This window comes from Priapulus caudatus, unplaced genomic scaffold (assembly GCF_000485595.1).
Source record: "Priapulus caudatus unplaced genomic scaffold, Priapulus_caudatus-5.0.1 Scaffold2, whole genome shotgun sequence".
Classification (NCBI taxonomy): Eukaryota; Metazoa; Priapulida; class Priapulimorpha; order Priapulimorphida; family Priapulidae; genus Priapulus; species Priapulus caudatus.
In genome coordinates this window covers 177,528-198,606 of record NW_014577063.1, presented here as the reverse complement: position 1 = coordinate 198,606, position 21,079 = coordinate 177,528, and the positions used below count along the sequence as shown (strand labels likewise).

The 21,079-nt window shown below is 43.7% G+C and overlaps 1 protein-coding gene across 1 annotated transcript in view; it reads right to left on the bottom strand.

The window, feature by feature from the left end:
- Window positions 1-3,637: 3,637 nt before the first annotated feature.
- LOC106819916 (protein held out wings-like) overlaps window positions 3,638-21,079 on the bottom strand; it is a 30,199-nt gene continuing 12,757 nt past the window's right edge. Inside the window, exons 4-8 of the mRNA XM_014824518.1 lie at window positions 19,611-19,754; window positions 17,090-17,282; window positions 15,382-15,693; window positions 10,776-10,857; window positions 3,638-6,604 (exon numbers count right to left, since the gene is read on the bottom strand). Coding sequence (XP_014680004.1) covers window positions 10,781-10,857; window positions 15,382-15,693; window positions 17,090-17,282; window positions 19,611-19,754 — 726 coding nt within the window. The 3' untranslated portion in view covers window positions 3,638-6,604; window positions 10,776-10,780. The remainder of the gene's footprint in view (window positions 6,605-10,775; window positions 10,858-15,381; window positions 15,694-17,089; window positions 17,283-19,610; window positions 19,755-21,079) is intronic.

Genomic DNA, 21,079 nt, shown 5'->3' with positions numbered 1-21,079 from the left:
AGAGCTGCTTTGAAGAGATGCCGGTATACCGCCATGATAATCTAGTCCGCCACAATACACCGTTATTGATTCATAGAGACCTAGCTTACACTACATAGCTCACAGCCTATTACAGCTACCTAATAAAAGCACGGTGTTCTGCTGGAAAGTAAGTGGCTGTATATACAACCGACCGGCCGGATGTTCCCATAAGAAGAACACGCAAGAATAAGGAAGAAGAAGAAGAGCAACAACAATAAAAAGAAGCAGGGGACGGAAAAAGAAGACTACGAAGATGACGCACGAGTGACGAATAGCACGGTATACATGCAGTGTTACCAACTTGAGTCGCGTTTGTAAGCATACACCATAGAACTAATATAGATAACCAGGTTATAGGTTATCTATATTATTTCTATGGCCTACACCAATCTCAGCAGCAAATAAATATTAGGGTGCGCCACTATGCACGCTCTGAATCTTGCGCTATAGCTGCATAAAATTTACGATATCAACTATAGGTTACGACGTGCTTGGTAATACCACATGTGCGCGCACCCTAAATCAAATCGATGTGCTATGTGTGTGTGCACATGTGCGTCTAACATTCACACCAAATCAAAGCTGTCGTTGGCGTCTTTCGTCGCAAAGGCGTGGGCCGCAGCCGCTACCTCCATCACCGGAAGTGCGCGTCACGTTTAATCAAAATGGCCGCCACGTCATAAACATGTGATCTTGATGTGATCAAGAGTGACTGATGCGAATAGCTCTCTCATCCGATCCGTTCGCTAAAGGTAGTGGCACACGAGCGTATTTTATCGCCCGATCGCGGCGAATTTTAAAATCGCTCGAAAAATTTGCCCGTGTGCCCTTTCACGTCGACGCCGATTTCGTACGCCCGTACGAATCGCCCGTATCAAAAATGTTAGATATTTTCGGCCGATTATTTACTTGCAAATTCGCTCGTGTGCCCGTGTCCGGCGTATTTTGTCGAGCGATCGATTTTTTTAAACCAATCGGACGTGTTGTTGATATCATGTGATCAGGAGTGTATAATAGGGATGCATCATGATCTCCTGATGTGATGCATCATGTGATCATGTGATTCCGTCGAGTGGCGTACGCGTACGCTCTCAAATTCGCTACGTGTGCCCCTTCATGATCGGGCGTATAAATTCGCTGGCGATATTAATCGTCGCGATCGGGCGAAAAAATACGCTCGTGTGCCCCCAGCTTAACGAGCTAACTGAATTCGATTTCACAATATCGTGCGGTATGAAATAAAACGGGGAAAAAATCAATTCAAAAACAACAATCCTTACTTATGCACACGCATAATCAGTATTTCATAACAGTATTTATGTACGTGCTTTGATCTGCAAAGGTATATCATCCTATACTTAAAAATGCCCGTTACTAAAAACTGAGACGCTTCGATTTTTAGTCTATAGGCATAGTCTCACTGGTACTGTCAGTGAGTAAACATGAATATTCCGATACGTCTGCATATGCTAATAACTATATACTATAAACTATATTTAATATATTAATGGCGTTGATCACTTGAAAATCATGAGAGTGCGCTTTCATATTGAGCCCCGCCGCAGGTTACATAAACAGACGACTGCTAGTGGGGCTAACTCGTCACACCTCGGTCGACTCTGTACCTCCTCTTGTACCTGACTCTGTACAATGAAGCTGAGTAGCGGATTCGTTTGAAGGCGGGTAATTGTACCAAGCTGGAAACAGCCATGCTGTGTGCTGAATTGCAAGACAATGTTCTGTAAGGCTGCAATCTTCCCCATGTGTGGGGGCGCCCGTGGCAGGCATTGTTATTCAAGTACATAAGGTGTTCTAGAAGAGAACTCGATATTTCAACTAGACGGTCGTAAACAGCCCGCATCAGAGCTCCAACATTATACTTGCATGTAGGATTTATGGTCTAAAACAAGACATGACACTGGCCCGTAAATCCGGCGCGTTTCCTCCTAAAGGGTTAACAACTGTTTTTGGGCCCTATATACGCGAAGCTCGTCTAGTCGTAAAAACATGGCACGATGCCGATATTGCCGTCTACATAACCGATTGTGCACTGCCTGAAAAACAGCTCGGGGATGATAATGCGGAAATTCGATGCCGGCTAAAGAAAGCTGTATAACACACGGCGTGGATGAACTGTGATTAGTGGCGTAACCCGAACGGCGATGCTGGCGTGATAGGAGACCATCGTATCAGAGCTCTCGAGGAAAAGAACTTGCTCCGTGGAAAGATTTTTGTGTGCGATTCCTTATTCCATCGTCTTCTTGAACTGACATGTGCGAAATGTTTTTTAGGGACGCGGGTCCCGGCCAAGACACGGGCAATAACACGCGATGGAATTTATGCGAAGGCTCAATTGAGATTGAGATTGGGCACATGGCTGTCAGCCATGATTGATTGTAGGAAAAGGGTAGGCTAGCAATACGGAGGACAGATTCGACTGTGCGCTGTACATGGCCGCAGTAAGATAGGGTATTTCGACTGCGCAGCAGCATGAAGGGGCTTGAACGAGGGGTGCTGATGGCTCGGGGCTACCGTCACGCCGTATGCTGGCCGTATATTTCACCGACTATATCGTGCAAAGAATATGGAACATTTCTTTCCGATTCAAACTTTGATAAGGTCATATAGCTTAGACGAACGCCAGGAGAAGGCGTATAGGAGGTAGGAGAAGGGTGGGTATCATCGGACGCCCACTAGAAGGGCTAGTATTTTGATAACATAAAATGGTTTATTATGCACGCATACTCACACATACATACACACACGCACACACGCACGCGCGTACATGTATAGATCCGAGCTTTTATTCACTCCTAACACGATGTGTACGCTGATATGAATAAAAGTTAATTTTGGTAGTTACACTGGTGTTTTGATCACAACCTGTAACGTTTTGTTTACAACGTAGTCAGTCGCTTAATAACGGTCGTTATAAATGGCCATGCTTGACAGCTAATTCAAGCTGTGGGTTTTGTGTAGAATTATGTATCACATTGTTTCATGCGTGATTCATTGTATTCAGAGATAGGGAATTGATTCATACTGAAATGGTTTGTTAAATGTAATTAAAATAGTAGAAACAATGTAAATGGTAACACTGTAATGTGGTGGAGTTAAACAATTTGTTACTTATTGTATCTGCTATTTCATAGAGCTAATAGATCCACTTAACGGAATTTCTTTCAGAGAATAAAATGTAAATCGATATTAATTTATATTTTATTCTCTATAAAAAATTCCGTTGAGTGGATCTGTTGGCTTTATTAGGTCCGCAACCTCTCTCAACTTTAAAATGTTTAAGTGCAATAGTACATGCGAATGTTTTATAGTCGGAACTTCCAAAAGGGTATGTAGCGTATCTCATGTGGTTCACTGACCTACGGTGTGTGTGCGTGCGTGCGTGCGTGCGTGCGTGCGTGCGTGCGTGCGTACGCGCGTGTCTGCATGCGTGAGCGTGCGCCTGTGCGTGTGTGTGCGTGTGTATGTGTACGTTATGATACTACGTGAATCGTGCTACCAACTTAGGATGGAGGTTATTGGTGTGAAATCTATCAAGTCTATTCCAACCAATCACAAGCGAAAAAGTACAAACCAAGGAAAATCATGAAACCTTACGCACGTTCTCACTGAAAATACTTTTACTTCAGATCTAGGTCCATAACAAACTTCAGTTCAACAAATCTTTGAAATATCATCAGGGATAACAAAAAATGGCAAGCAAACTAATTAATTTGAGTGTGAAAATACTACTTGGTAACAATGAATCCATCATTACCTATTTTGATTTTTTCGAATTTGGAAGTACCATAACAATGGTGTTGACAGAACATATATAATATATAATTGAAATCCAAAAAATCCAGTGTATACAAATCGCAGTCATACAATAATATCATCTGATAATATCCCTATCATGTAAAAGCACCAAATATTATTATTCATAATATTAGAAATAAAACCTGCCACCATGTTCTATCACTCTGTCAATGTGGAAACTTATTCATAACACACACAAAAACAAATATCGTCACCATTAGGTACCACACTCCCCCCAAACTAACAACAATCGACATTACTTAATAATTTTCTAAGTAGAAATATAGTGTGCTATGTATGTTCACCAGGTAAGGCATACATAAAACCCTGCACGACAGTGCAAACCACCACGGGCTATGTTGTTAGCAAATTTTACGAAACGTCTAACAGATCATTTCGTTCAGATTTCAGTCGATTTCAGATTTTTTACTCGCGCTTGCCCCACCTGTGGTAATTTACATCATCTGCTTATGTGATACACATACAAGTGGGGGCGTCTCTGCCAAACACCTTCATTGCGTACAAGCCAGGATCCATGGTTTCACACATCTCTGGTGACACGTCAGTCATACACCATATATCATATACCATCATACAGCACACCGAAGTATAGCTCTATCTGTGCAGCCCTTCGCTTCGCAACAGTTTGCCTTTCCGCACAAATAGAGAGCTAACCTATTAGACCTCGAACCACACCTATTATATCTGCCAAATAGGTGGCCGCGTAATCGTTGAATTTTCTGCATTATCCTTATACTATCTGAATTTCTTACTGTTAACCTACGCGCACGAATCTATGCGTAATAAACACATGCTCGTTCTATACGTAGGTATACAGAGCTGATTACCAGCTCAGCACATCGACACCAAAGTCTCTTGTACGTCTCGTGATTCTTGTACGTTACAACGCACGAGCCCACGCGACGTAGCTACACCCCTAGTGACGCTAGCGTAATCGACAAATGATTAGTGGAGGTAGTGAGACAGAGAAGCATATGACCAAGAGCTAATAATATTAGTACTATTATTATTTATACTAATTATAGGTATTATTAGCTCTTGATATGACTATATCAGGACATCTGCTGCGCGGATAACTAAAGTATAAGTAACCGCCAGTACCTCCCTACGCCAACGCTATTCGCTAGCAGTCACAGCACAGAATAATCACCTGCGTGTATAAGTCACAGTAATTCTTAAATGTCATTTTAATATTAGTTTTTAAGTTTATTATCGCCTGCCTGACTGCACTGCGATGCGCCACTGGCTACTCCCGCTCTTTTGTCTACTCTGAATTGCCTGATTACGACCAACCATTAATGCCACTGCTGTTAACTGGTCAGCATATTAACAACACAGACACATAATCTGTCAACACCTAGCCAGGATGTTAATACCAAGTAGGGGCAATTTTTCGATGAAATTACATGTGAATCCACAAGGTACGTTTCCTATGTTACAGTATATCGAAATTTCCCGCTACCTGCCCATTTCACAAGTATCTTTCTATGACACCTACTAGAAATATTTATTGAACGTATTGCTATTCGTGTGTACAATTAACCTTAATAACGACACCAGTCTACATCTAATATACATAACACAAGTTGACAGGAGAGAGGTTCTTACTCAATGCTCCCTAACAAAATTAGTCAAGAATGCTGGTGCACGAACACAAATAAATAAAACCAAATGTTGTGTTCAAATGCATATATAGTAATTGATACGACATTATAATCCTGCAAACCGGGTTACCAACCATGCCAATGTTGGCCGTGAGGCACATATTGACTCACTCAGGGAGAGAAATATTAACCACTTATTCTTGTAGTTACTTCCCTACATGGTGGAAAACCTGGGGAATGTAACCCGGCTTCACAAATCCCGAGTGCAATACGTCAGCACAACAATAATTAGAATTTTATCACATAAACTCAAAATTCCACGTGGACCCTTGCGTTTTTTCGCTACCCCACATTTTAGTCGACAGATAAGCTATTATTGCCTCATGTCTTGTTGCCGCCGCGTTTCAGTTAACAGGTATTCCTACGGCATGCAATTTGACCGATTTTTGCCAAAGCCAAGCTACGATAAGAAATTGTGTCACAACTCAACAGAAGTGACAATTATATTATAACCAATATCGCCAGCCAGCACATGGAATTTTTCACGTAGCTATAATAATTTATCCAATCGTTTAATGTGGTAATATATTGCACTCAGGAATGAGGAAACAGATTAGATTCAAGAGATTAAAAACTGTGGAGCCAAGAAACTGTGAAATTAAATGTTAAATACTTCACGGCAAACACTGACGCATGTCGTAACCCTGTATGCAAGGTTAAGATATCACATCTGAAGAGGTACCAGCCACTAGCTGCTACCTAGTCCTTTTTTACTACAACCATGAGATTCACGAAGCACACGCTATAACGTCAACGTTGCTTACCAGCGTCACTTTTGATCTATCTTCACAAAGATTCTTTAGTCCAATATTATTATTAAAAAAACAAATAATTATTAATAAAATCTACATTATGGCACTGAGATATGACAGACTAAAAACATTAGTCTGAAGGAAATAATAGGAGAGTGCTTACTGTCCAGTAATGGGGTGGCTGCACACCCCAGATGTGAGTTTAGAGGGCGCCGATGCATCCACACCTGCTTGGTTAGTCCTGTGCCTGAGCCAATCAAATGCAACCTGTGGGTCATGTGATGAGTGCAGGCAGGAGGGTTCAGTTGTTAGTCAAACCACAGCTGAAAGCTAGAGGGTTACAAACAAACAAGAAGAATGGTGTTAGTCGTATCTCCACAACCTGCTATTAAAGAACATGATGTGTCTACAATTATTGCACAAAAGCTCTGTTATTATAGAAATATTAACGTTTGGTTAAACAGGAAACGACGGGAGATCTGCTGGCAGTGTATACAGGTCTAACATGTCAGTACATTTACCAGTGATTAACAGGCACAGTAGCCGTGTGAAGCAACGTGCGCCTCGTCTAGCATATAACGCTATTACATGTAAGTAAGGTGAAGTTACGAGCATGACGGTTATTTTGATATCTGGAGGACAGAACAGCAGTGCATGTACTACATATAGCGCCGACGGGAGCTGCGGAGTACACTCGTGTGCATTATGGCGCACGAAAGGCATTATGTGCATTCAGAAAATCAGCAATCAAATATCACTCAATGGTCACTCAAGGGAAACCTCGAAAGTATCCTTTATACACAGGTGTATGTAATATAGAAGTTTTTCGCGGTGTAACTGCAATTCAAGGGAAGCGCCAAGAGCGCATGTTCTACAGAAGTACTCGCTACCAGACGTCTGACTGTATATTGCAGTACTAGCATGGCCGACTAGAGCTAGAATTAACCGCTAACGCAGATGCCTCGCGTTTATTTGATGAAATTTACGAGGCGTTTTAGCACCACAAATTTCAAACTGATCTGATGTAATCGTCAACAACGACTACGGCGAATAGTTCGTGGTTTCATAAGTGGCATCCCACCCACTTGACAACAACGACATCAAGCAATAAACTTCAAATATCCACAAACAAACGCCTACGATACATCCTGACCATATACATCCTGGCCATATACATACCGGGAACGGGTTAAATAACGTTGACCTACGGGAGAGTATACACACAGCAGGATCAGATTCGAACGCGAAAACGCTGGAAACTGGGTTTGATTCACTACAACACACTATTCGTAAACTGCCCACAAACACCACCGGACAAGACCTAAGCTGGAACCATGCCGCAATGAACTATCCCATCTTTAGCACTGCCCAACGCTGCCCAACTTACTGGTTCCAGACTCCTTTTTTATACAAGAATAAAATGAGAAACTGCACTGTCTGAAATAGGAGTGCATGCTCTGATTGATGGAAATCTTCATTATATACGTCAAAATTTTGTGGGGCCAGCAGTTTTAGCAGTGATTTTAGATCCCCTTTTACAAGTTACCCTGCCACAGCCTGACATATTACCTCAGCAACTCAAACCTCATTCATCTACCTTGGTGGCTTTATTAGGGGGACCTAACCACAATCTAACCCAGTAACAGCAACAAAATCACACCAGCCCACCGACAAATCGCCAGTCAACTCATCAGTGATAACCAAACTTGTTTGCTCTAATAGAAATATAGCTTTCTAATCTAAGTCAATAAACATTATTTGCTCCCTTTTGTAAATTAATTCTGTCAAAATTACAGCCTCCTCAATAGGAAGGCAATGACCGCGCGAATAGGCGGCAAGCTATTGTTTCCAGGAAGGATCCCAGTGCTGAGGATTATGACGTGAATCTTATATAACTACGTGTTGTCGCCCACAAATGATTTTGCAACGTGAGTGAACCGCTAAATTTGGTACAGAACTAACTATCATTCACATTTCAACACCACGGTTGTGTTTGCCGTGCAAGACTCGTACAAGCTACACCAGCCCAGAAAAACGTTCGTTTTTGCCGCTGCTTGTATTTGAAAAAAGGTCAACGCAAGACATACATAGGTACTATTGTAAGATCGTTTTCTCCTCTGAATATTTATGTTTGGACAATTCAGGAAGCAACGCACGCTTTGTATCCGCAAGAGATCTACTGTAAACGAGCCATAGGCACAAACATACTTCATATCTTATGTTCGCTTCATATCGGCGATTGTGTGCAGCCAAAATAACAATTAAAGCTCCTATAATTATAAACAGCACACTATCGTTGGTGTTCCGGTATAAACGCCCTGAAATACATCTGCAGGGTGGATGACCATGAACTTAATTCCCCTCCCATTGGGGTGACAAAGGAGAATGAAGAGGTTAGACTGAATTACAACAATATTACTCTCTAGATATCTCTGATGCGAAGTGCTGCTTAACGATGGATGCAGTCAGATGGGCAATGATTATATATATATAATATATAATTATTAATATATAATTATTTAACTATATAAACGTGATCGTTTCTATAATAATCAAATATACAAATAAATGAATAAGTAAATAAATAAATATATATATAAATAAATATATAAATAAATAAATATAAACAACAAACAGAATGATCAAATATAATAATATAAAGCAATAACAAATATAAATAAGTGAGATGAAAACAGTCTCAACAGTCTCGTATATAGTAGTAAATATACACATATAGCTTCAATGATGATTTGTTGGTAAAAAAGTCTTTTTAAAATAATTTATTAACATGCTTGGTTTATAAACAATTAGTATTGTAGAAAATTACACACCACTTGTCAAACGAATGGCCCACCATCATAAACAAGGGGCAATGCACAAAATAGCACGCTATTGCAAACAAGGGGGTGTGGTCGTAAACAAGGGGGTGAACCCATTAATACCACGTGCCGTCGTAAACAGGGAGCCGCGCAAGCCCGTGCGCGCGCGTAAACCCCAGGGGCTGCCTGTTAAAAGCGCACGAAAGCATGCCTGCAAGGTGCAGTTCGTACTTATGGATTCACATCACAAAAACCCGTCGCTGCCAACACATGCGGGCAGGCGCTGACGAGCTGATCTGGTTATAGCCGCGCAGGGAGCCTCGCGTGTGCGTAGGTAGGCAGACAGCCGCCTAACCCTTGTATGGTGTCATGCACCCTGGCAGAGCAACCGTGCCCGCAGCGCAACAGCCGGGTCTAAAACGGCGCGACCCCCTCAGATGAACGCCAGATAAAAAACGATGCGATCTACTTCCACTTTAATGATATATAAATCGATTTGACGCTGGTCTCATCTGGAGCGGGATTTACTCTAGCTCTAACACTATCGCCCCATGCTCCGCCATTACATGTGCCACGCAATGCGGAGCATGGGAGGCGATAGTTCTAGAGTTACTTCTACTCCACTCGTCCTATACGTGGTCAGCGAACCGCTGCTCGCAGTTTATGACTTCATGGTAGTTAGCACCACTTTCGCCCACAAAACCGATTAACAATGAAGTCGACAACAGCTTCGACGCGAGGAAAGAAGTCAGCGGGCGACATCGACGCACCGAGGAATGTTGTCACGACATTTAATATGAAACGGAGATATCACGCGGCGCAGCGGCCATCTTTGCATCGGCTTCTCGAATACCTGTTCCCTGTCGACGGAATGTTTTCGTAACGCTGTCAGCGTCAACGCAATCACCGACTGATCGTCAGAGACCTCATTAATATTCGCACAGGAAACGCAACACTAATTAGGTATAGGGAGACGATGACGGCGACTAAATCGCTCCACAACCGATCTACAGTTGGACCTACTGAACATACGCCAATGGATTCATGATCAGAGATGAATGTGCGGCGACGCGTCCATCGCATCCACGCCTTCGCGTCAGCATGCAGTGGTGAAAGAGCGAACGTAATTTTTAGAAAATTCGTATCAAATTAGAACAGTCATTAATATGGTGCGAGCAAACCAACAGTCACTGAACTGCAATGAGAGAAAAAGGCAACATACATGGTTCCTTAAGAATAATATCTCGCAGAGAAATCAATTAAATTTGCACGCTTTAAACGTTGCAATATAATGAACCTTCATACTGGTAGAAAGTAATGGATGTCTGGCCTTACAGAAACTTTCTTAAAAAAAGTGTCTAACACGGCCTAAACGCGTACACGCACACACAAACACATGTTCTCCCACTCCCTCTCGCTAAAGGTAGTAAGATATTACAATCTTCGTGTTACCCCATTATGCACACTTAATGTCTACCTATCTTCTAACACTGGACCTGGATCACAACAGCTCCTCTGTAGACTTTGCCACTGTATTAAACACGCACAGACGCACACACGCATTCTGTAGTAGACCTTGCAGACACACGCGTGCGCATACGTATCTACATGTTGTTGCCTTTCCTCGCCTCTGCCACACGCTCGCGGAAGAAGACGCATAGAAGGTATTAGCTGCAACTAACCTGGATCATTGCATGGAGACCTGCCTTGGGTACGGGTGGTCTCTCATGCCCGCTAGGTGGCGCCTCTGCTTCGCTATTGCACCTGCGTGAGAGCAACAGTTGTTAGTACAGTGAAAGCAAGGCGTGAACCAGGCATGATTGTGGTGGCGACAGACAGAAGCACTACTCAAGCCGTGGCGTATGTGGAGGGAGGAGTGTGTGCGGGGCTGCCAACACTTTCAAACAGACTGACAGTGGGACTTTCGCCCAATCGAATCATCGAATGCGGCCGACCGCCATTATCGAACGTCTCGAGGTGGCGTGTGAACAGTGTTAGAACAAAATTAGGCTTAAGAAAAAATAAATTGAATTGAAAAACTTAAAGAGGTCACCTGTACCTCGTCAGCACACCCATCGATACGTCATCGCATGGCAGAATCGCTAGATCAGATAAACTTTTCGAAAACTGTTCGTCTTGACATACGTAAACCTACCCCGGCAATTTGACACCCGCTGCTGGCTGCCGACTATGTGGTTAGTCACAGTGACACGGTCAAGAGGAGGAAACACAAGCGGTTGCGCCATAGGTAGCATTTTCAGTGTTAAAACTACTGGCGATGTAGTAGAGAATAATGACGGCGGATTTAAAACTACAAAAACACCTGAAACTGAACAGCTACTTACATGGTTTCTCAAAAACTCGCTAAGTAACTCAAGTTACTCAATTAACTACAGCTTACCAGCTGCAACCTACAATCAACATTCTATGTGATCTTTACGTCACAATTTCAGGGCTAGTGTCAATATCTTTAACATTTCGAATTTACGAGATGGTTTTTGCAAGTTTCCCCACGAGCATGTCAACGATGGTTTGCCAAAAATTGTCTGATATATACAGTATATATTGCTATATTATGAGATGAATCTCCCAGTATTGCTACACTTCAAAGTCGAATAAGCATTTAGGCGTATTATTCTGGCGTTTTTATTCCTAATTGCTGTTATTATTTTCACCTAAAAACATGCGCATGCTTAATCAACGCCCCCCTCCCCCCATACACGCCGGGAAACTAATACACTTCTCTAAATTTATCAAGCATAATTTCTTGTGGGATTTACATACGCATCGCACACCACTACTAGTTCCAAGAAATGGTCTTTGCTAGGGTTAGGAGACCACGTGCGTGTGCGTGTGCGTATGTTACGTGTGTGTGTGTGTGTGTGGGCGTGTGCGTGTGTATATATTGACGTTAGTCACACAGCCTGGTCGGGTTAACCACTACATCATCTCACATGTTACATCGAATGCGTCAAGATTTCTGCCATTGCATGTAATCACCTTTAGCTGCTTTCTGTTAATTTTCTGCGATGGCCCTCCTTTCCCTGTAGCGCCCCTCGTCATTGGTACTTTTACCAACAACTCCACTTCGAAACCTATTTTCAAGTAGCTCTCCTCCACATTTGCGCGTTTGAAAAATTCTCGTTCTCGTTATAACCGATCTAACCAAGCCGCTAATTTTTGCCTGCCGCCTCTCCCGACTGAGCTCCTAGCTAATTGTCAGCAGATGCCAGTGAATCTCGACTAATCAGGGCCGAAATGCAATTAGGAATTTTCGACATCAGCGTCGGAGCGGGGTGGCGTAGCCTGGCTTAGCCGACGAATTCGCGGCTGACAAGCGGAACGAGTGATGGCCGCGATCGCAGCATGCGCCGCGTATGCTGCCGCCGCACCGCGGAAAAAACGCCACCTAGTGGTGTCGACTTACACTCAAACGGGTTCACTGTTGCAGTCGGCTGCGCCACGCGTGAAAACGCACGCGGCACGCCCATCGCTTAATCGAATGTATGCTTGATGTGATGTTAGGCACGCCGATCGCAAACGTTAATTCGATAGATGTTCGGGCGCGCGATGAGAAGCGGGAAGAGCGAGGAACGGCTGGGTTCCCTCTCTCCCGCCAGCGCGAATGTGAATGCTCTCCTCATTACCCACCCCCTCATTATACCGCCATCTGGAGGAGGAGGCGAGGAAGAGGAGGAAGGGAAGAGGGGGGGGGAGGGGACGCTGACCGCTAATTTCTCATGTAGGGCAAGGCCGATCGATCTAGAAGAGGTACATTCTGGCGCTCCTCTATTTTCGGTAGCATTCAAATTGAGTGCAGATGCGGCAGCGGCGCGGCGTGCCTAACTCAAGCGGAGGCTGCATTAGATAGCTTGTCTACACGCGTGTGCGAGCGCTGCACACAAATTTTGTCAGCTGCGGACAGTTTCCCATCGTTAAATAACATATGCCGGTCACCACGGCCGTGTCAGCAGGAATGCGAACGTGGCGTAGGTTCCAGTGGCACTGACATGTTCCGCTGCAGCGTGATGATGAGTGGAGCTTCTCAACATGGCTGCTGGCATTTATCCTATCACGAATCTGCCAAGCTGCTGTCGCTGCTGCTGTTGCTGCTGTTGCTGCTGTTGTTGCTGCTGCTGTTGCTGCTGCTGTTGCTGCTGCTGCTGCTGCTGTTGCTGCTGCTGCTGCTGCTGTTGCTGCTGCTGCTGCTGTTGCTGTTGCTGTTGTTGTTGTTGTTGTTGTTGTTGTTGTTGTTGTTGTTGTTGTTGTTACTACTGCTGCTGCTATGATTAGTACTACTCTTGTCGTTCTAGCTTGCTACTGTTGCTCCTAAAACTATAGAACTAATGTAACATGTGTTTTGCACGTGTTACATGAAGTAGTCAGCGAGGCTATAGACTAGGGTTGTTTGGTGACCAGTTAGTCTGCGTAGACGCAGCGTCGCGCATATTGGGCGCATGTGTGTGGGGGCATATGTCGCGCGATACACTACTCATACTGCGACTACAACGTCTACTAGAATCTACCCGACATTCCCATGTGCTGTTGCTGCTGACTGACGCACTCGTGCAGTAAAATGCCACAGCAGTAAAAAAGCAACGGAATCAATGACATGATGTTAAACCAGCGAACGAAGAATTGGGGTGGCAGTTGGGTTGTGAAAAAGGCTTATCAACATTCTTTGGAAAAGATCTAGCAAATCCCCTACTAACAGATCCCTTACTGTATGTTACTGTAGGAAAATAGGTCAATCTTTGTATTCTGGCACAACAACTAAATGATCTAGGACCTTGGCCTCAAATATTTAAAAAAGGAAAATACAATAAATGTAATGAGTGCATGGAAGCCATGTAACGATAATGTAAATGTATGTGGATACAGGCAAAAACCGATCATTAGTATTAATACCTTTTAGGGCTGAGGAAGGTAATGGTGCTTAATTCCCAAAAAATACCCATTAATTCGTGTCTAACTTGTTATTAGCGCTAATTAATATACATTACTGGAGTTTAACCTAAATATGGCTCATTGTCATGCAGTCAGTACACAGCAGACTACAGAAAGATTTCTTCCGACTAGAATACTCTAGCAAAGAATACGAGCATGATGGAAATGCTTTCTGTGCATTCTTGCACGATTACGATTCTATAAGTAGCCAGCGGCAGAATCATCGTTCAGAAATTTTAAATGGAAACTTGACAGTAGGAAAACAACATTATCTATTCTACAATCATCTATTTGCTGATCAGGAATCTGGATACATGTGCAGCTAAGAGCATGAGTGCAGCGCTCCGAGTTGTCAGAAATAATCGGGCAATCTATAGTAATGACAGTATTAATTGTATAACAGGTGAAAGACGGTCAGTATTGGAAAGCATGTAAATGAAGCACTGGAAAACATGTTGACAGCATTTTATAACATAGTAAAGAATAAATTGTATAACAGGTAGAGACATCTTTTTGTACCAGGGAAGACACAGTAGTGTGCAGTGTGCGTGCGCAGTGTGCGTGCACGTGCGTGCGCTTGTGCGTGTGCGCGTGTTGAGTATGTCACTCTATCACGTCTACAAGACACTCACACTATCAATATTCATCGCACGAGCAACCGATGAGTGCTTACATGAATAGCACCGCCCGTCATTAAACAACGAACCACGCCCACAGCTAAACAGGTGGAGAACTATGCGTATATATAGTGCCAGGTGCTGCCGCATCACAAGGTAAGCACCGTGTTATAAAGCTGGGGAGCTGAGAAGCAGTCATTCTTCCACACACACACGCACGCACGCACGCACGCACGCACGCACGCACGCACACGCACACGCACACGCACACGCACACACACGCACACGCACACATAGAGACTCTGCTGCATTGCCGAGAGCCGCCGGCGCTCATAATATTTTGCTGAAAGTCTCGACTAACACGGTCATTAGCGTGAGCTAGGCCAATATATAACATTGTTAAATGCTGACATGACACTTGATTACGTAAACATGGACTTCTCTTTCCAACTTGATGGACACACTTAATCACACTCGTATTGAAATAGAAAAAAAAACACTGCTTAAAATTATTCACCTCGAGTTTCAGGAACTCATCTATCGTGTTAAGCGTGACCTGACTGTACTCTCAATACTTCCCCATACTAGCTGATGAGATAGCAAACCACACGATACACCAGTGATGATGTGAAATTGAAATTCAAAACAAGTCTGGCAACAGAACTGCAGGCATGACAGATCGGCGGATAAACGCCGCTTCAAGACTGTCCGTCCTTGCACCTACCTAGAGTGACAGCGTTCTGGTCGAGCGTGTGGTAGCCCTCAAGCAGGTTGGTGGGGGTCTGCGTCAGGTAGGGGTGGTAGTCAAACGGGTAGACAAACTGCGGCAAGCCGGTCGACGTGTCGACGGGAGAGATGAGCGGAGGCGGCATCCCCGACATGCCGCCGTGAGCAATCAGATGAGTACCGGCTGCGGCGCCACCTGGCGTCAGCTGGGGACGAGGCTGCAGGATTAGTGGCGCCCCCACTTGGCCGGACGAGCGCATCTGTTGAGATTGCATGGCGACGTTGTGTGGCGACATCAGCCTCGGCGTTTCTGTTACAAGCGAAGAAATCACGTGTTTAATCGCATGCCTGGATGAGCATGATTAAAATCAAAATTATCCAGTTTTAACAGATGGACATCTGTTATGATGTACTACTGATATTATTAGTTAGTACATTGTGAAAACGAATAAACAAATTCAGGCGTGGGCTCTTCATTTAATTTCGAATCCTATTAAAACCCACAACAAATGATCACTCAATGATGACTGATAACACTGGAATGAAGTGAAGCTTATGTGTCTATGACACACAATTGACGATCACATCAAGGGTAACTGGACATGCAAATGCATTATTAACTCAGTGTTCACAGAGCAGATGAATGAATCTGTTAAAAGATAGTTATCACTGTACTGCTGGCGCTTACACCCTAGCTTATACATCGTAGTGAAAATATTAAATCAAATGTTAGCAACAGTTTGTAGTATGCTGGGATCTAGGAAAATCCGCTTCCTGAAGATTTCTCTCTTTTCTCCTGTTGAAATGATAACTGTGGTATTTTTCGAATGTTTCTGACAGCTATTAGTCAGCCAAGATGTCATTAGCTAACTAATCTCAATATCTGATATTATGAAAGTCCTGCTTATGGACTAAAGCTATATACAGCTGGAATATAATACAGATAAACGGCTATATGTTACATAACATGTGCTTAGAGTACAGTCAAGCAAAAAACAATGAAAAGGTTTCCCAACCATAATAAAATAGCTTAATCACTGCGCAATGTGGCATATAACCTCATCCGCTCGTATAGCAGATGAGAGACACCTGGCATTAATCCTAGGCTACATGGCTACATGTATATACCTAGAGTATTAAATGCACCGCCTTAAAGGCACTCACTACGAAGTCAATGACATAAATACATGAAATAAAAATATCCGGACCAGCTTTACCTTTTTTTTCAATTTTGGTAATAATTTTTGTGAAACTGTAACCGTATGCATCCAATAGAGATACGGACTTTATTAACCGCAACCATCACAGCAAACGCCATGACCATGTCACATAAATTCAAATCTGGGTTTCATTTCCTTTACCATGGGCATATAGACATTACCCACGCATGGTATAACAGCTTCGCTCACAGAGATACTGAATCACATGGATGCCACTGACGCTAGTCATGCAGCCATTACAAATAGCACGTGAATATCTGACATGGCGACCACAGCTAGCCTCCCACCACTCAGTAAATTTAATATGGACTGTCATCATGGATTGCTCTTTATTGTTGTTGCTGCTGCTGCTGCTGCTGCTGCTGCTGCTGCTGCTGCATGTGTTCTTGTGATTTGATTGTTTGTTTTTCGCTTCTGGGCAGCACGCCTTCGCAAGCACACTTGGGTGTTTGAGAGACGAGGAAGACGCACGCGTGCGTGGCTCACCCATCAGGTAGGTTCCACCAAGGAGATGGCTGGCGTCGGACGGGCCGAACTCTCGCGGCTGCATCTGCTGCATGCCAGCGAGCTGCTGCATCTGTGAGTGCTGCCGCTTGAGGCTGTTCTCGTCGCGGTAGGTGCCGTTCAGCATAGCCAGCTCGATCAGCTGGCTCTTCTTGAGGTCGTCCTCACCATCAGCCTACAGAGAAAAACACGCGCATGAACGACGAGTATGGTTATTGGCCGTCGTATTCAGAAATACTCATTTTACTGCAGTTGGAATAATTTAACCGTGGTAAAATTATTGGCCCTTTGCCCAATCAGAGCTGGTGTTACACAGAATTCAACCGCAGACAAAATATTTCAACCACGGTTAAATTATTGGCTTTTGATGCAATCAGAGACCTTGTTACACATGATTTAACTGCGGTAAAAATAATTCAACCTTGGTAAAAATAATTATTTCTGAGTACGATGGCCAACCAAAAACGAGTGTCAAACAGCTCCAGCTTGTCTGCATGCTCTGCTACGCTACTGCTGCGATTGCGTAAGACGCAGGATCCACATCAATGTATATACATGATGTAATGGACCGGGAGGCGAGACTAATTACTAGAAAAAGCACCAGCCTGCAGCTTGCAAACTGCATAAAGTTTTTGTGCGATTTTCTATGTTTTAAACTGGCCCATTTTCGTCCGCAGATATATTTGTTAGACTTCGAAGGCATTTAACGACTGCATGACTTAAAAAAGGTTGGTTATTCTATTAATAATGTCGGCCGTATACAAAAAATGAGTTTGCCACCATTGACACATGCATGCAAGGCACTTTTTAAACACATGTGCTGGTGACTATAAACACTCACTCCATTACTGGTTAAGCCACCTTCACCTGATGATATTAAATAGGTCATTTAAAAAGAACAAATAAATGTGCCACCTATAAATGCGAGTTCATTTTCTAAGTGTCCTTCACTGTAGATGTTTACACGGTCAATTTAAGGTGAACAGCCATTGTATCTTCTATAGTATCATCACATTCTCACATTCTCAGAATCCATATTAGTTCTGCAACAATGGCGTCCCGATCTGTGCCTGCCAGGGTAGCCATCTTTGGAAGTAAGCCAGGAATTCGCTTAATTACCAACTGATAAGATATAGACGTCGTTATACTGTCACCAAGAGTAGATAATGTAACATATGTTATATTATCTACTCTTGCTGTCACGCATTCAAAATATAAACGTTTTATTACGGCGCTGCATGGACATCACGATGCAAGGCATATACCGGTGACCATTACATAAAAAATCACAACAGCGTTCGTTGTAATTAACTGCTATTTCAAGATGCTTCTCACTCTCTCAATTATGAAGAATGATTTTAGTTTTCACTGGCTTTTCAAGAAAGCACGCCAATGTGCGACAATATGCAGTGAGCCGCACTTCTGCCGCTGCCGCTGACAGACAGGACCATTTAACGAGAACAAAAATCGCAAGAAGCGGCCCGCAAAGTCTTTTCAGACGACTGCGTGCTAGCTATACAGCCCCGGGGCTGAGTCGCGGGATGCTCACGTGAAAGGATGAGCAGAAACTCATTTCACGCTACGCGGCGCGGCCAGTATTTTGTACGCGACCCACATAGCTGATTTTCTTGCTGCAGTGCACCGAGAAGGTCGCGGCGAAGGAAGGCCGGAGTAAGATGCGCGCGCCCGCCGCCCGGGGTGTTTGCTACCAGCGCGCGGACGTCTGGGTGGATTTCCGCGATGCATTACGGTCAAACGCGTCGCGCGCATTTAAGCACGAGAATCCGCAAGCTCCTTGTCTGTTTTGCATGTTTAATTTTTGCAAATATTAGCACGTAAACATGTGTGAAGAAAGTATGCTGACAGATATACACGCGTAAGCGTAATGCAATGGAAAAGGGGCCGACCATAACACAGTGAGGACCGATTAGTACAGCCTTCTCAGTAGGAGGAGAGAATTGTACCATGCTTCTTCTAGGATATGATCAGATATGATGTAGTACGGGTACATTTTCCTATACTTCACATAAATGTAACACAATAAAACTCGCAGACTTGGCACCCAATTTTCAGCCTGCCGTGCAGTTAGCATGCGATCGTAAATCAATTGTATTTCAAAATTTTTAGATAAGGCACGAGTTCCTGCAATCGACTTGCTTTACCTGAACCCAAATGACCCGGATGACCCAAATGAATCGGATTCAAAAGAGACCCTTTTCCCTGGGTCACAGGTCTCCCAGACCAACTAACAGCCTAACAGACACCCACCTCAACGCACACGCACGCACATATTTTTAACATGACTGCACACATTATAAGCTGGTATATATGGTAATGACAACATGGAGTCAGGATGCAGAGAGATAATACCAATGGAACAGCACAGAGCAACGCGGCAAAGAGACCAGTACGTCAGAGGAAAGCATGGGATAATGGTACAGAGCGCGCACGTGGGTGTAGAGTGTACGGCAGGTAGTGCGTGAGAGAGGCGTGATATACTTACAGAGGGCACGAGCAGCTTCTTGATGCACACCATTGCTCTCTGCAGTTTGATCTTTGAGCGTTCTTCGGTGTCCTCGCATGTGATGAGAACGTGAAGATCCTCACTGAGGTGCTCCCAGTTCGCCTTGCCCCTATTCGCTTCCTCCTACAGGTAGACAGACAGAGAGAGGGAGTTGAAAGGGAGACATGCAGCCATTAATCATGCAGACTGCGAAAAACAGCCAATACATCTTGATACATCTCACGGGCTGTTGAAACTGCCTTGTCGTCTCGTGTCTTGACACCCCCGACACACACTTGAGACAGTGATACGCCTTGATACATCACACGTACATGCTATATAACGCTCCTTACATCCTACCTCACTTTACTTAACTTGGAACATCCAATACATCATGATCCATCACCACTGCACATTGTTATGCACATATTAAGCAAATGAAAGGAAACTACGTTTCATTACATGCACGCACACTTGAAATTGCCACTACATTCCGATACATTCCACACAATATTTGAACGGCTGATATATCATATTACATCCAACGCACGTGCATCTCGTTACATTCTACACACCCTTAGAACGGCCGCCAGCCACTACATTTTATTATATTCTACACAATATTAGAACAGCCAATACATCCTGGTACATCAAGCAACTGCTACATATCGCATCTGATGCATCCCGATGAACTCACTCCCGCCCCACGCTAAATGCACATAAGCGTCTGCCTCAGACCGATTAATGATAATTCTATTATTACACGTGCGTTTCAAAACAAACGAGTGAGATATCATCAAGAGCTAATAGTATCTTTCACTATTATCATTAGGAGCTCATAATAGAGGTATTATTATCCTACTATCGCACTCTGCGTCATCACTCCTGACAGCCCAGTAAGACGCTAAAAATAATTGTTTAACGAAGTATTTCAAGATTAATTTATTTCTGGAACGACTTTTGACCAACGATGGCCCCCTGCCTCCTGCTACTAGCAGAATCCATTAGGCAGCAAAATAACTCAAGGCTACTGATTTTCCTTCACAGTGAGGGACGACTACGACACAGCTGCGTGCGTATCTGTGTTTTCCTCTAATCGAACCCACACCCTACTTCACGGAGTGTTTATACTTCCTTTTGTAAACCCCATACCCTGCCACACTCCAAGTCCCTACCCTTCTCTTATCTCTCATCAGCTTGCTTATCTTGTCGCACTGTCTACCGTTTCTTCTTCCCTGTCAACCCATACCCTGCCACACTGCCTACCCCTTTCTTCTCTTTTACTAACCGTTTATCCTGCCACAATACCTACCACCTTTCTCTTGCAACACCATACCCTGCCATATTGCCTATACCGCCTTTTTCTTCCCTGTCAACCTTATAGCCTGCAACACTGCCTACTCCCTTTCTTTTCCCTTGTAAACCACATACCCCGCCACACCATCTACCCTTTTATTCTCTGTTATCAA